The sequence below is a fragment of the Dipodomys merriami genome, unplaced genomic scaffold (assembly GCF_024711535.1).
Source record: "Dipodomys merriami isolate MVZ:Mamm:240054 unplaced genomic scaffold, mDipMer1.0.p SCAF_4, whole genome shotgun sequence".
NCBI lineage: Eukaryota > Metazoa > Chordata > Mammalia > Rodentia > Heteromyidae > Dipodomys > Dipodomys merriami.
In genome coordinates this window covers 88,053,079-88,065,784 of record NW_027205603.1, presented here as the reverse complement: position 1 = coordinate 88,065,784, position 12,706 = coordinate 88,053,079, and the positions used below count along the sequence as shown (strand labels likewise).

At 48.3% G+C, this 12,706-nt stretch overlaps 2 protein-coding genes across 4 annotated transcripts in view; one reads left to right on the top strand and one right to left on the bottom strand.

Moving 5' to 3' along the window:
* The window catches only part of Tg (thyroglobulin), a 188,328-nt gene that overhangs the window by 42,138 nt on the left and 133,484 nt on the right, over window positions 1–12,706 (bottom strand). The window lies entirely within an intron of this gene.
* The window catches only part of Sla (Src like adaptor), a 28,412-nt gene continuing 17,314 nt past the window's right edge, over window positions 1,609–12,706 (top strand). For 2 of the 3 annotated variants that reach the window (XM_069991443.1, XM_069991441.1), the window contains exon 1: window positions 11,557–11,786. In XM_069991443.1, coding sequence (XP_069847544.1) covers window positions 11,609–11,786 — 178 coding nt within the window. In that variant the 5' untranslated portion in view covers window positions 11,557–11,608. Of the gene's footprint in view, window positions 1,807–11,556; window positions 11,787–12,706 lie in introns of those variants that run through there. The other variant, XM_069991442.1, reaches the window with a different exon arrangement.

The window sequence follows — 12,706 nt, the reverse complement described above, 5'->3', positions numbered from 1 at the left end:
TTCCCACGTCGAGCAATGGCCCACATTTGGCAGTGTTTCTTGGCATCTTCCCAGCATGCTGTGCGCACAGGTGGCTCCTCGGGCCCAGGCTGTCTGAGAAGCCCTCTGTCTAGTACAGGGTAACTTCTAAATTTACACACAGCCCTGATGTTTTTAATTTATCTTTGCAAACTACCCCCCAAGTAAAGTTTCACAATGACTGTCCTGGGGTGACTGTGTGAGCCTCACTGGGTGGGGCCCTGGGCCGCAGGCCCTCAACTCTGCCCTGGCTCTGAGCAAGGACTCGCTGTGCAACCCAGGCAAGTCATCGTGTTCTCTGATGCCCTGTCTAGAACGTGAAGGGGCAGGAGAAGACAACCTGGCACTCACTGTCACCAGGCATTTCTTGCTCCTAAGCAGGCAAGTCCCGAGAGATCCTTGACCTGGTGTTCTGGAGCCTTCAACCTTTCCTTGATTTGCCTATAAGACCTGCAGGCCTGGATTTTCTCTACACACACACACACACACACACACACACACACACACACACACACACTCACACACACACACACACACATACACACACACACACACACACACATATATACTTCCATATATATCCATATATATGAATATACCCATATATCCATATATATATACATATGTGTATATATGAATATATGGAAATATTTGATATACATAATGTATTATATAATACATAAATCTATATTTTAATTTCAAGCTTATGAAAAGGTTGAAAGAGGAGAAAGATCATTCCTTATATACTCTTCCCCTTGATTCACCAAATATCCAAAAAATGGTACACTCTCTCTCTATTTTTCTCTCTCTCCACTATATTTAAGTAATCATTTTCAAGTTGTATGCATGGTGATCCTTTCCCCCAGACATGTCGACATGCACACAGGTCCTCTAGGAACCAGAACATCCTCTCTCATGACCAGCATCTCACTACCACACCCATGAGAACAGATCTCCCCACACTTGCTTTCTAATATGTACCAGGAATCCAAACCTCTCCCTCTTCCCCTTCTGGTCCTTTTCCCTTCATTCAGTGCACAATCAAGGATCACCCCGACATCTAGTTGCCAGGCCTCTTGTGCCTCTTATAATCAAGATCTGGATGTGCTCCTTTTGTCATGAGCTTTCTAGTGTCTTCTGGTGGCAGTACCGTAGAGGAGGCAGGATCCCACTCCTGTGATGGCCACCAGGAAGCCCTGTGCACACAGGGGTTTGCTGTGCACCTGTTCCTGGTTTATAACCCATACAAGGCTTGGGAGTTCTCCTTAGGGGCCATCCGACAGTGACACACAGAAGCTGCAAAAACTGGGAAACTCCAAAAAGAGAAGTTGCAGTGAGCTAAGCCACAGCCTCCTTGGGCCCAGTAAGCTCTGGGGATGCACAGGAGCAAATTTTCAGCTCATCTGCCTATTAATTAGGGGGGAAAAATCCAGAGCAAGATTCTAAATGCCCTGGCCATTTAGAATCAAGCTGTCTGTATTCTCAAGTGGTTTGTAAAAGAATGAATAATGCCTGTCTCTCCTCCCTGTCCTTACAGACACGAGTCTGCTCGGTGTGGTTAGTGAAACAGGAACCTGCCTTCTGCCAGCTGAGTGCCTTCCCCGTTTCTAACAGAGGAAGTGCAGGCAACTGCAGCCTGACAGCATGGGCCGTTCCTCCTTGTCCTCCTGAACCCCAGCCACCAGCTCACCCTAGAGCAGCCGCTGATGGAGCTTGGATGACCCAGAGCCTGGTGGTCCTCTACGGCCCATTCCTAAAAGAGGCAAGGCCCCACATCTGCATCTGAAGGTACTTGGGGGAAGTGCTGGGAGGGGTAGGGAGGGACTTCACTTCCTTCTACTCTCCACAGCCAGAGATGAGCTCTGTGGACAAATGGCCTGGCGCCTGGCACAATGTGACTGTTCAGTGCATGCTGACAACTAATACCGAAGAAAGGAGCACTGGGGCGGGCAGAGCAGCACAGGCAGGGAACGTGGGCCATACTCCTCCCACAGGCAAGTGTATTGGCTTCTTGCAAGTGACAACTGGGAGTTGCCATCAGACTTCCTGGCTGAGCAATCTTGGACAAGTCATTTAGATTGGGTGGCTCTACTTTCTCATCTGTAAAATAGGGCTAACAGTACTGAGTTCATGAAGGTGTGGTCTAGCCAATGAACTAACATAGGCGTAGTGCTCAAGACAGTTTCAGACACAGATGCTCAGCAAAGCTGGGACTTGTGATGTCTAAAGGTGCAAAAGGGCCCAGCTAGGGGAAACCTCAATTATAGAAGACTATGGTCCTGGTAGCTCAGCCAAAGATCACTGATAAGAGTTGAAGTGGGAGTCGGGTGGACTGTGGTGGGAAAGGGAGAAACACAGATTCCTAAGGATTGGGCACAGGGCACATGCTCATGGGGACTACACAGAGAGACCCTGGTGTTAGAGAGTGATCTGGACTTTGGCCTCAGGATGGCCTAACTTGGGGCTGTGTTGAGAGTATAAACAGATGTCAGTAATCTGAGTGACAGGGACGAGCAGGGCATGAGAACTTGTATTTTCATGTAATCCTCAGAAAAGTCCTGTAAGTTTGCAATTGTTGTTTGCTTCAGACAAAGGAGCAAATAGGGACTAGGGGGGGTAAGTGACTTGCTCAAGTCACCCGGCTGGTGGGAGGTAGGGCAGAGCAGTGACAGGGCTGAGGGGCTGAGGGTGGAGTCTCAGCGACGGCCAGTGGCCAAGGATTTTGGCCCCTGGTTAGAGCAATGCTCTGTGTTAGGGGTTATATATCTCATCCTGCGAAAATTGTCCTTCTGAGTGTTGGATGCGATTCTAGGCTGCAAGTCTACGTAACTGGACAGTGGGCCTTCGACCATGGGGCAGAGAATGAATTTGGGGGAGAATAAATTCTGGTAAATTCTTCTGTATCTGATCTTCTTATTAGAAGAATGCTATACACGCCAGGGTACTTAGTATGTTCTGAAAAGTGTCAGGATAACATAGAAAACAGACTGAAATCCTTTCAGACTTCTGCACCTTAAACCTCTCTAGATCTGGGACAACGAGATACCACCATGAGAGGCCATGTTTTAGAGCCAGCTATACCAGGGTCAGCTTCTGGGTTGGCCCCCCAAGGGCTGTGTGACTCCAGACAAGTCACTTTCCCTCTCTGAATGTCAACTTCTTCCTCATCAAATGTCCCACTTCCACTTTATAAAATGCTTGTAAGAAGTCTAAACAGCGTGGAATGCATAAGAGATGCTAAACAGTGGTTATTATTATCATTCCCAAACCAGTTAATCCTGGCAGAGCACTGCTAGCAGGCGGCTGAATTTAGGGAAGTCAAGCTGCAAGGCCAGTGACCTGGGGCATTCCTTCTTTTCCTAACCCCCCAGTTTCTGCCTGTGCCGTGGGAAAGGAGCAGACAAAGTAGGCTTCTACTGCAGCAGATGGGAACCAGTTTAATAATACTGAGAGTGAGCTTTGAGGAGTTGTGCCTTTCTTAAACACAGAGCTCATTCATCCCATGGTGCCTTCGGCCTTAGCAGAGGCTGCAGGGTTCTAACTTTTCATTTCACATTCAATGAGAATTTATTTCTCCCTAGCTCGGAGAGTTCACAAGTGGAAATTCTCCAGGATTTCCAGCATGTCAGACAAAACCTAAGAGATATGGTAGTACATTCATTTCTGTATGACTGCCTGTCCATCCATCTATCCATCCACCCAACACCTACACATCCATCCATCCATCCATCCATCCACCCACCCACCCATCCATTCATCCATTCACCACCCATCCATCCATCTACCCACCCACCCATCCATCCATCCATCCATCCATATATCCATATATCCATCCATATGTACATCCATAATCTATCTATCCATCCATCCATACATGCATCTACCCATCCATCCATCCATGCATCTACCCATTTACCCACCTACCCACCCATCCATCCCCCTTCAGTGACTATGCATTGAGGCCATACCAGGTGACCAGCTTCCTCCCTCTCTCAGCCTCCCTAGAGATTCTGAAGGAATTAAGAACATTGAGTCCAAACCACTTCCTCCCCTGAGCGCCACCAAAGGAGGGGGAGGTTCGCTCACAGGAACTCCAGCTCCAGCCTGAGCCCAGGGCCTCTAGGGCTCAGTGGCATCCTTTCTGATCAAACAGCTTTACAAAGTCACATGTCCCTTGGCACCTGGTGGCTTAGGTAGGTGCGTGCAGTAATTGGGGGAAGGGTTAACAATGAAGCTGCGTAGACTCAAAGAGCTCCAGGAGGAAGCTGGTTGTCGTCAAAGGCAAATGACTATCTGAAGCGGGGTCCATTGTCCTAAAGTCATGCACCTCTGCCCACCCCAGACAAAACTCTTCCAATAGTTCTAAGTCACTGGGCACAGAGGAATATGTTCCAGCACCTACAATATCACTTGTTAGTATTACTCATCTTTCAATAGGAATAGACATCTGATCTTTCCTCAGAAGGAGTTAAAGGTCACCTGTCTGGTAAAAGCCATCATAGAACTTCCATGAAAAAGGTTATGAGTCCAGAGAGTGAGGTCAGAGGAAAATAGAGCAGCCAGCACAGTTGCTGTAACTGAGTTCTCACACTGATCTAGGATGTGCATGTGATTCATCTACGTTACAGCTCAGCCATCCCCACCTTCCAAATCATATAACGTTCAGCTTAAAGTCAATTTTGTTGTACCTTTTGGCAAGCACTGGGAATTGAACTAAGGGTCTCTTAGGCCTCTCTTAGACAACACTCCACCATTTGAGCTACAGTTCTCTTTTGGCTTTAGTTGATTTTGTGATTGGGTCTCAAGCCCAGTTTGTTGGTTGAAATGAGGTCTCGTTAACCTTTTGATTGGGCTGGTTTCAATCCAATAGATATTCTTTCCTTCTCTACCTTCCTGAGTAGCTAGGATTATAGGCATGAGTCACCAGAGCTGGTTATGTCTATTGAATTTCAATTCCCCTGAGCCTGATACACCTTTCTACTTTCTGCTTTCTCAATGTACCTGCACTCTAGAACACCTGTGAATGAGCTCAGCATACAGAAAGAGGCCTGGAGTACTTGTTGTGAGAAAGGACAGACTTGGCCTCATTACCCCTAGGAGATCCAGAGGCCATCATTGGACCCTGAGTGCCTCGTTCCAAACCCTGCCTTTACCACTTAGCAGCCAGTGTTGCCCTCTCCCCTCCAAGTTCTGTACATGCTCAGGTCCTGGCTCTCTCAGGATGCAAATGGAGAATAGAGAAATGTGCCCTGGTCCACCCTCTTTACAGAGAAGCAGAAAGACACCAAAGGAGGAATATGGTGTGCCAAAAACCCACTCTAGTGGGTTCTAAAGATGCAGTGGGTAGAATGTAAATTTCAGGGAAAATAGGGTGAGCTCAGTAGCAGAGTCAGGCATTAGATGACTTCATAGCATGAAGTGGGCAACCTCCTGAGCCTGCCAGCTGGGCCTTTGGAATCAGTGTACTTGGAACGTTGCAGCTGGGATTCCCGCACAGTGGCTGCCATCGAGATCAGCGTCCCTTTTCTTCTGAAACAAATGGGTAACTTGAAGTCAGCTTCACACTTAGAATTCTCATCAGGAGAAAGGCTTAATGAAGAGTCTGTTTTCTCCAATAGCTCCTAAAGCTATCCCATGCTGGCTGGGGAGGCCATTGGGTGAAGCTTTTCCACCTGTACTCTAAAAGATGTCACATTAGAAAAGTCAGAAATCAGCCATGGTGGGAGGTGATTTACACCAGAGGAATTGGCAGACGCTACAAACTGGGTGCTCTCCTCCCTTCATGAAGGGGAAATGTTTACCAGCACAAAACTGATCCACGCTGTATTCCTCCCCAACACACACACACACACACACACACACACACACACACACACACACACACACACACACGCGCACACACACACACACACCATGGCTCTTCTTTTATCAGTTCCTTTGGGTTTCTTTCTGGAACATCTGCTGTGCTCCCACGGGGAGAGAAGACAGAGCTGAAGTGATAGTGGCCTTCAGAACACTTACAGTCAGCGGGGGACGTCATGATTAGAATACTCAGGCCAACAGCAGAGAACCAAACCCATCCCTACAGATGTTCAGCATCTCAGAGGAAGAGCAACCCAGGGAAGGCCCCCAGCATCCTGGAGATAGGACAGGGGATCTCTTTAGAGATCTGCAGCCTACGCCCCAAGGCCCTGCCAGCTATCTGCTCTAAGTGAGTTACAGGGAGGTGGACACCCGTGATTGTCTGTCATCTGTACATGCTCATTGGGCCAAATACCTACTTCCAGCTTGCTTGATGGTGGGTGAGTAATTCTAGTGACTCATATGTATGAATAAAAATTAAAATGACTTCTTGCTGGGAAGCATGATGTCATGAAGAAATCATACCCTTTCCGATCCCCGGCTGCCCTTCTGTTGCCACGGAAGTGTCCCTCCGCTTCCTTTTGCTCTAATGAGCTCAAACTTCCCAAGGGCCTCCGTGTGAGTAAGGCCTGCATCGCACTCACCATGTTCCTCCCCATGTAATGCTGTCATTACTAGCCTGGGTCCAGCTCCATCGATAGTATGGTGCTCAGAGGACACTGGGTCCCACAGAGTCGAGGGCTGGCAGCTCTGTGCCCTACCACCTGGGGCCTGGGGCCTCTGTGCATGAAAAGCTGATTCAGAAAGGTGAGAGCTGGTTTTTCTTTCAATGGAGCATCCAAGCCCTATCAAGCATGGCCTTTGTCATCCATCTCTGCTTTGACAAAGGCCCCTGCCACTCCTGCCCCTCCGTCTGACATGTCTGGGTGACAAGGACGCCGGCACCAGTGGAGAGTGGAGCCATGGGGACTTCAATACCTGCTCTTGCTAATCTTCCCTGTAAAGACCCAGTAAGCTGGGTGCCAATGAGTTTCATAGAACCATGCCTGTGATCCTAGGCCTGGAAGAGTGTAGTTTGAAGCTAGGTAGAAAGTCTATGAGACTCTATTATCCAATTTACCAGAAAAATGTCAGACAGAAGGTATGGCTCAAATGGTAGAGTGACAGCTAGGAAAACAAGCTAAGTGAGCCTGAGGCTCTGGGTTCAGACCTTGGTACTGGCAAACAAAACAAAGGAAAACCCAGCAAAGTAGATGTGGCTGCATCTATTAAGGAGACAGCGACAGTGAGGTTTGTCTCTGCATTGGCTAGACTCACGTCTGGCTTCTTTGTATAAAATCTCATGTTGAGATGTGTTAGGGAAAGCCTAGCCTGCAGACAAAATCCCTTCCTAGATACCTAAGGCTCCTCTATCAGGTGTAAGCGTGTGGTCATGCGGGTCACAGCCAACAAGCCTGCAATGGCTGTCTCTCATAGACAGATTACATACTGCGTGTGCTTGAGCAGGTTGCTTACATTCTGAGCTTTCCTTCATGTAAGAAAGCTGAAGCCAGGTACCAGTGACTCGTGTCTGTAATCCTACCTGCTCGGAGGCTGAGATCAGAAGATCTCGGTTTAAAGTTATCCTGTGTAGAAAGTCTGTGAGTCTCTGTTCTCAAATTAACCAGCAAAAGATAGATGGCAGTGGAGCTGTATCTCAAGTGCTAGAATGTGTGTCTTGGGTGAAATAACTAAGGACCAGTGCCCAGGCCCTTGGTTCAAGTCCCCAGGTTCTCCTCCTGCACCTCTGGTCATAAGTTAGGCATGGGAAGCCTGGAGTAGGCATTGACTGAGCAGTGGCCTCCTTCCGTGGGCCTCCTTGGAGCCCCAGAACCCTGGGATGGTGAGCCCCATTTTGCTACAGAGGGAGGGAGATGTGGGAGTGGCAGCAGGAGAAATATGCAGCTGTACCACCCTGTGAGGAGAGCAGAGAAAGATGGGGTCGCAGGGGCCCCCCGCCTGGCGTTGAGGGGATGCACCTGGGGAGGCCAGGATGTGGTGGGGCTTCCGGGAAACCCTGTGAGACCTCTGCAGGCGAGGGGGCAACCAAGGCCGAGCCACTGTGCCAGCTCTTAGCGCCCCAAGTGAGGGGTCAGACCTCAGGTAGTGCTGGGCAAGTCGTAAGCTCATTGTGGGTGCAGGGGGTCCTGTCCTGGTGGAAGGGGTATGAGTGGGGAAAACTGAGGCAAAGAAGTCTAGTGAGATAACGGATTCGTTTCTCTCTCGGCTGCATCTGAGGGCTGGGGGCCACACAGGGACAGGGTTTTGTTCAAGCTGGCACAGTGAGTTAGCTGTTCTCCCATGAACTTTTAGCTACCATTTACCAGACTCTGTTTTACAGACTGTAATTTAATCTTCAAAACAGCCTTATGGGATATTTGCATCCCAAGTCAATGGATTTGAAAGCCAGGGTTCAGAGAGGGAGAAGGATCTGGTCAGAGGTCACACAGCTAATAATCCTAGAGCTGGAATCATTGCTTAGGTTTTTCTATTTGCCCTGAACCCTGCATCAAAGATCTTGTGTTCTTCCCCAGCTCTTAAACTTAAGTTATTCATGCATATGAAAGAAATTTGCAAAGTCTAGAAATATCTAAATACTAACCTACAATACCACTCACCAACCAGAGAGAAACCTGAAGACATTGTAGCAATTTTGTTACACTAGTTTCAATGCATAGTGTTTAGAGGCTAAACTTTCATAAACTTGTGCCAGGTATAGTGGAACATGCTTGTATAGTCTCAGCACTCGGGTGTCTGAGATAGGAAGATCTTGAATTCAAGACCAGCTTGAGCTACCTAGGCAGATCCTAACTCTAAAATGAAAGTTTCTCCCCCTGCCCAGTAATTTGCAATTTAATGAGCACAGCTAGTTTTTGTTTGTTTTGCCTATGGCATTAACAGTCTGGAAAATAACACCGCAAAAGCTAAGAAATATTTCACACGGTCCCCCTCAGACCTCCCTGTCCTCCCCTAGGGCTTCCCTTAACTGGAGCCCCCAATCTTTGCTTTGTATATCCAAGCTGGTTTTAGAGCCTCTTCGGTTTCTTGCATTAATGGTTTCCCCCAAAGTTTCTAGTTTCTGAAATTTGCTTTGGTAACTTCTAAGGGTTCCTTTCTCACTGCCTCTTCCAATTGGGCAGCAAGTAGAAGGCCAGGGCTATACTGTATATCAGTCAGATCCTTTGGGTGTGGAGCCAGGAAGAACTGCTTTGAATTTACCTTTAGTCTGTAAATCATGTTGGGACATTCCTGGCATGGTGGCCACACAAAGTTCAGATTCATGCTTGCACAGACTCATGCTTGCCTGGTTCATGGGCTGCTGGATTTCAGGTAACACATCTAGTAGGCACCGGGGTTTCTCCCCCAGTGACATCATTCACCTACACCATAGTTTTCTGACCAGAGCCCTCCCAGAGGAGGACTCAATAATGGTGTAATGACCAAGAGAAAGAGCACAGGACCTGAAGTCAGGAGCTGCAGGTTTCTAGCTCCAGACAGTGGGCAGGTGAACTAATTCTGATCCAATACATTAAAGCAAAAGAGAAGAGTCTACCTATGGGATGCTGGGAGAGCAATGTAGAAGGCAGGCCTGGTACATTACCTGCCTTCCCTTAGTCCCAAAGAATAGAATGACAAGGTCTGCATTCTGTCCAATGGGACTTCATAAAAAATTATGAGGGTTCTTTTCTCTTATTAATAATTTTCAAAGAGCCACGAGTCTTGATTGCTAGACTGGAGAGGGGTGCAAAGACTCCCTCTCTAGGGAGCATCTTTTCAACTCATCTCATTTTCCAGATGGGAAACTGAGGCCCAAGGTCACACAGAGGAAATAGCATTGCTCCAAAGACTGGTGGGAAAACATGGTGCCTAGAGACGACGCAGTCCTTTGACTTGGAAACCTAAGAGCTGCCCCTCAAAGACAAGGGAAAAGGAAATCAAGAATGCATAGAGCCAGTGTTAATTAACTCATTTCTCTTTTGCCCTTTTATTATTGTTCCTGGAAGCAATTATGTCTCTTACACTTTCTCTCCCATCTCCAGCCGCTGCATAAAACTGTCATGGATTAAATCAAATTGCTCAGCCTTTCATTAGGAAGACGCTGGCGGTGGTCCTCAGGGGCATTTTCACTCTTTTCAGATAAAACCCTTTCTTTTTCTGATGAGTTAACTCCTTCCTGGAGGCTCTGAGAGGCAGGCAGCGAGCAAACAGCTAAGGGGACACCGAGACCTGTCCCTAATTCTGTGGTCTCATTGCCCTGCACAACCATCCTCTCCTGGAGAGGGAACCCCAAGGGCTTGCAAGATGGAAGAGGGAATGGTACCACAGGGCCTGTGGAAAGGTGAGGCAGGAGAAGAGCAGGTGCCGAGCGAGAGCTGAGTTCACCCTCCTGGGGGTCTCAGAACCCCAGGTTTCTTCTTGTTACTGGAAAGATTTCAGCAGGAGCCTGCAGCTAGGAAGTATCTCAGAAGAGAGGACGGGGTGGGAGGAAGATGGGCAGGAGGGAGGTGGGACTATCAGTAGATGCTGAATGACGTGTGATGCCAAAGGCATTCAAGGGCGCCAAAGGGCACTGTGGCTGGAACCATGCGAGGCTGCAGGGTGAAATGGGGAGGGTGGGAGGGAGGCCAGGCTAGCACTGGTGCTGTTTTGGGGGTTGCCTTCACACACTGAAGCCTCTCTCGAAACACCCGAAAGACTCACTGACGTGTATCTGGAGGGAGGTTGAGGACTGGAAAGAAAAACTTATTCATCATCTTCTTTCCTCCTCAGATGACAGTTTCCCTATGGCTCTGTTCTGCAACCTCTGGTCCCTTTGTAAAATATTTGTGGAGGGTTCTAGGGTTGGACATTTACCACGAAGGACAAATCAGGAAATAGACTAGCATGATGACAACTAGCAGCACATTTGATGCCAGGCCATATTCTAAGTGTTTTTCACTGCTCTGCCTTAAGCTACCTCTGTAGTGGCTCATAGCTACTTGATTATCTCCTAAGACAGGGAGAGAGAGGTCAGCAACTTCCCATAGGTCATCTGGCTTTATAAATTCCCACTTGTCTGAGCTCCAGAGAGGGGAAAAAATGGAAAGTAAATATCAGTGGTTCACGCTCCAGCTGCCCCTTTTTTCCTTCCATGTGACTTGGGACAAGTTGCTTACTTTCTCTGAGACTCAGTTTCCCTCCCTGCAAACTGGGCACAAAGAGATGTGACCACACTTGACTACATGCTCTCAGTGAAAAGTGTTTCACCAAGCTGTCCTTTTGGGGCCTCTGGGAACCCAGGTTCGAAGATTCCCACAGACAAGAAAAATGTGGAACCAGAAGGTACCATTTTCTTACTACTTCACGTTGTAAAGCCACAAAGCTCCTAAGTTCTGGATGCCCCGAGTTCTCTGGGCTGAGGAGCTGAGGGCCAGGGGTTGTAGATGGCCAGGGGTTGTGGGTCTTGGTTTTTGGGGTGCATGGGGCAAGCTGGCTTAACCTCTCACACAAACTGCCTGCTCTCCTCAGTGACAGTGAGGAATGGAAACTTTTGTCACCAACAGCACTTGCTTGCGACTTCCCTCTCTGTGGTTTTTCTCTGCCAATCCCTTGATAAAAGTAGTCGAGCAGCGCAAATGTAACAACACTCACAAGCCATATCCTCACATGAAAACAGCCGCCTGGCAGGGCAGAAGGAGAATGGTGTACAATGTGCTTTAAACTGGGTCACTCTCCGCTCAGAAGGCTCAGGGTGCGCTTGACTGTACCTGTGTGTCTCTTGTGCTGTAGGCTTCACACATCTCCAACAGCTCCAGGAGATACAGAAATGGGGAACAGCATGAAATCCACCCCTGTGCCCCCTGAGAGGCCTCTGCCCAGCACAGATGGTAAGTCTGACTTCTTAAGCAAGATGTTTTACTCTGTCCCTGGAAGCCCATGTGAAAGACTAGCAATAGTGGACTTTATTATCTGGGACAATAGGATAACAGTACAGTACTTGTCTCTCACGTTGTCTGTGGTTCAGATATTTCAAGTCGAAAGAGCTGGATACTTGGAAATAGTTCTAAATAGTTGACATTTTTCAGGTTGATCTCTGAACTCAGCTAGTTGAATCTACTTACCTTGTAGATGGGGGAAAACTGAGGTCTGTCAGGAGAATGGAGTTCATGCTATTAGCTACTTAAAAGCCATATTTCTGACCAAGACTTCTAATTCTGAAAACTAGACTCTTGCTCACTGTCCCCCACCAGCTCAGGACAAATACGTGAGTTCTGCTGGAGTTTGGCCAGTGCCAATCTTTCAGGGACAGAGCTGGGCACTGTACCCCTGGTCCTGCTTAAACACCAAGGACACTGTAGGGGCTGGGAAGGTGGCTCAGTGGTAGAGCACTTGCCTTGCATGCCTGAGGCCCTGGGTTTGATTCCTCAGCACTACATAAACAAAAAGAAAAAAGCTGAAAGTGTTGCTGTGGCTCAAGTGGTAGAGCGCTAGCCTTGAGCTGAAGAGCTGAGGGGACAGCACACAGACCCAGAGTTCAGGCCCCACGACTGGACCCCCCCCCCAAAAAAATAACAAGGACACTGTAGTAAGGTGCTCAGTACTTCTGGGGAGAACCTGGGGTTGCAAGTTAACCAAGATGGCAGCAGTTTAGCCCTGCAGAAAGAAGCCAGGTTGGGCCAGACTCCCAAAGCCACAAAGTCCTCCAGTCACTGACCCGAGACGTGGAGGAGCTATCAGCCAACAGGAGGCAAAGGCTGATGTGCTCTGAGGTCAGCGGCGCTGGTCCTTTCAAATACACTTTTCTTGA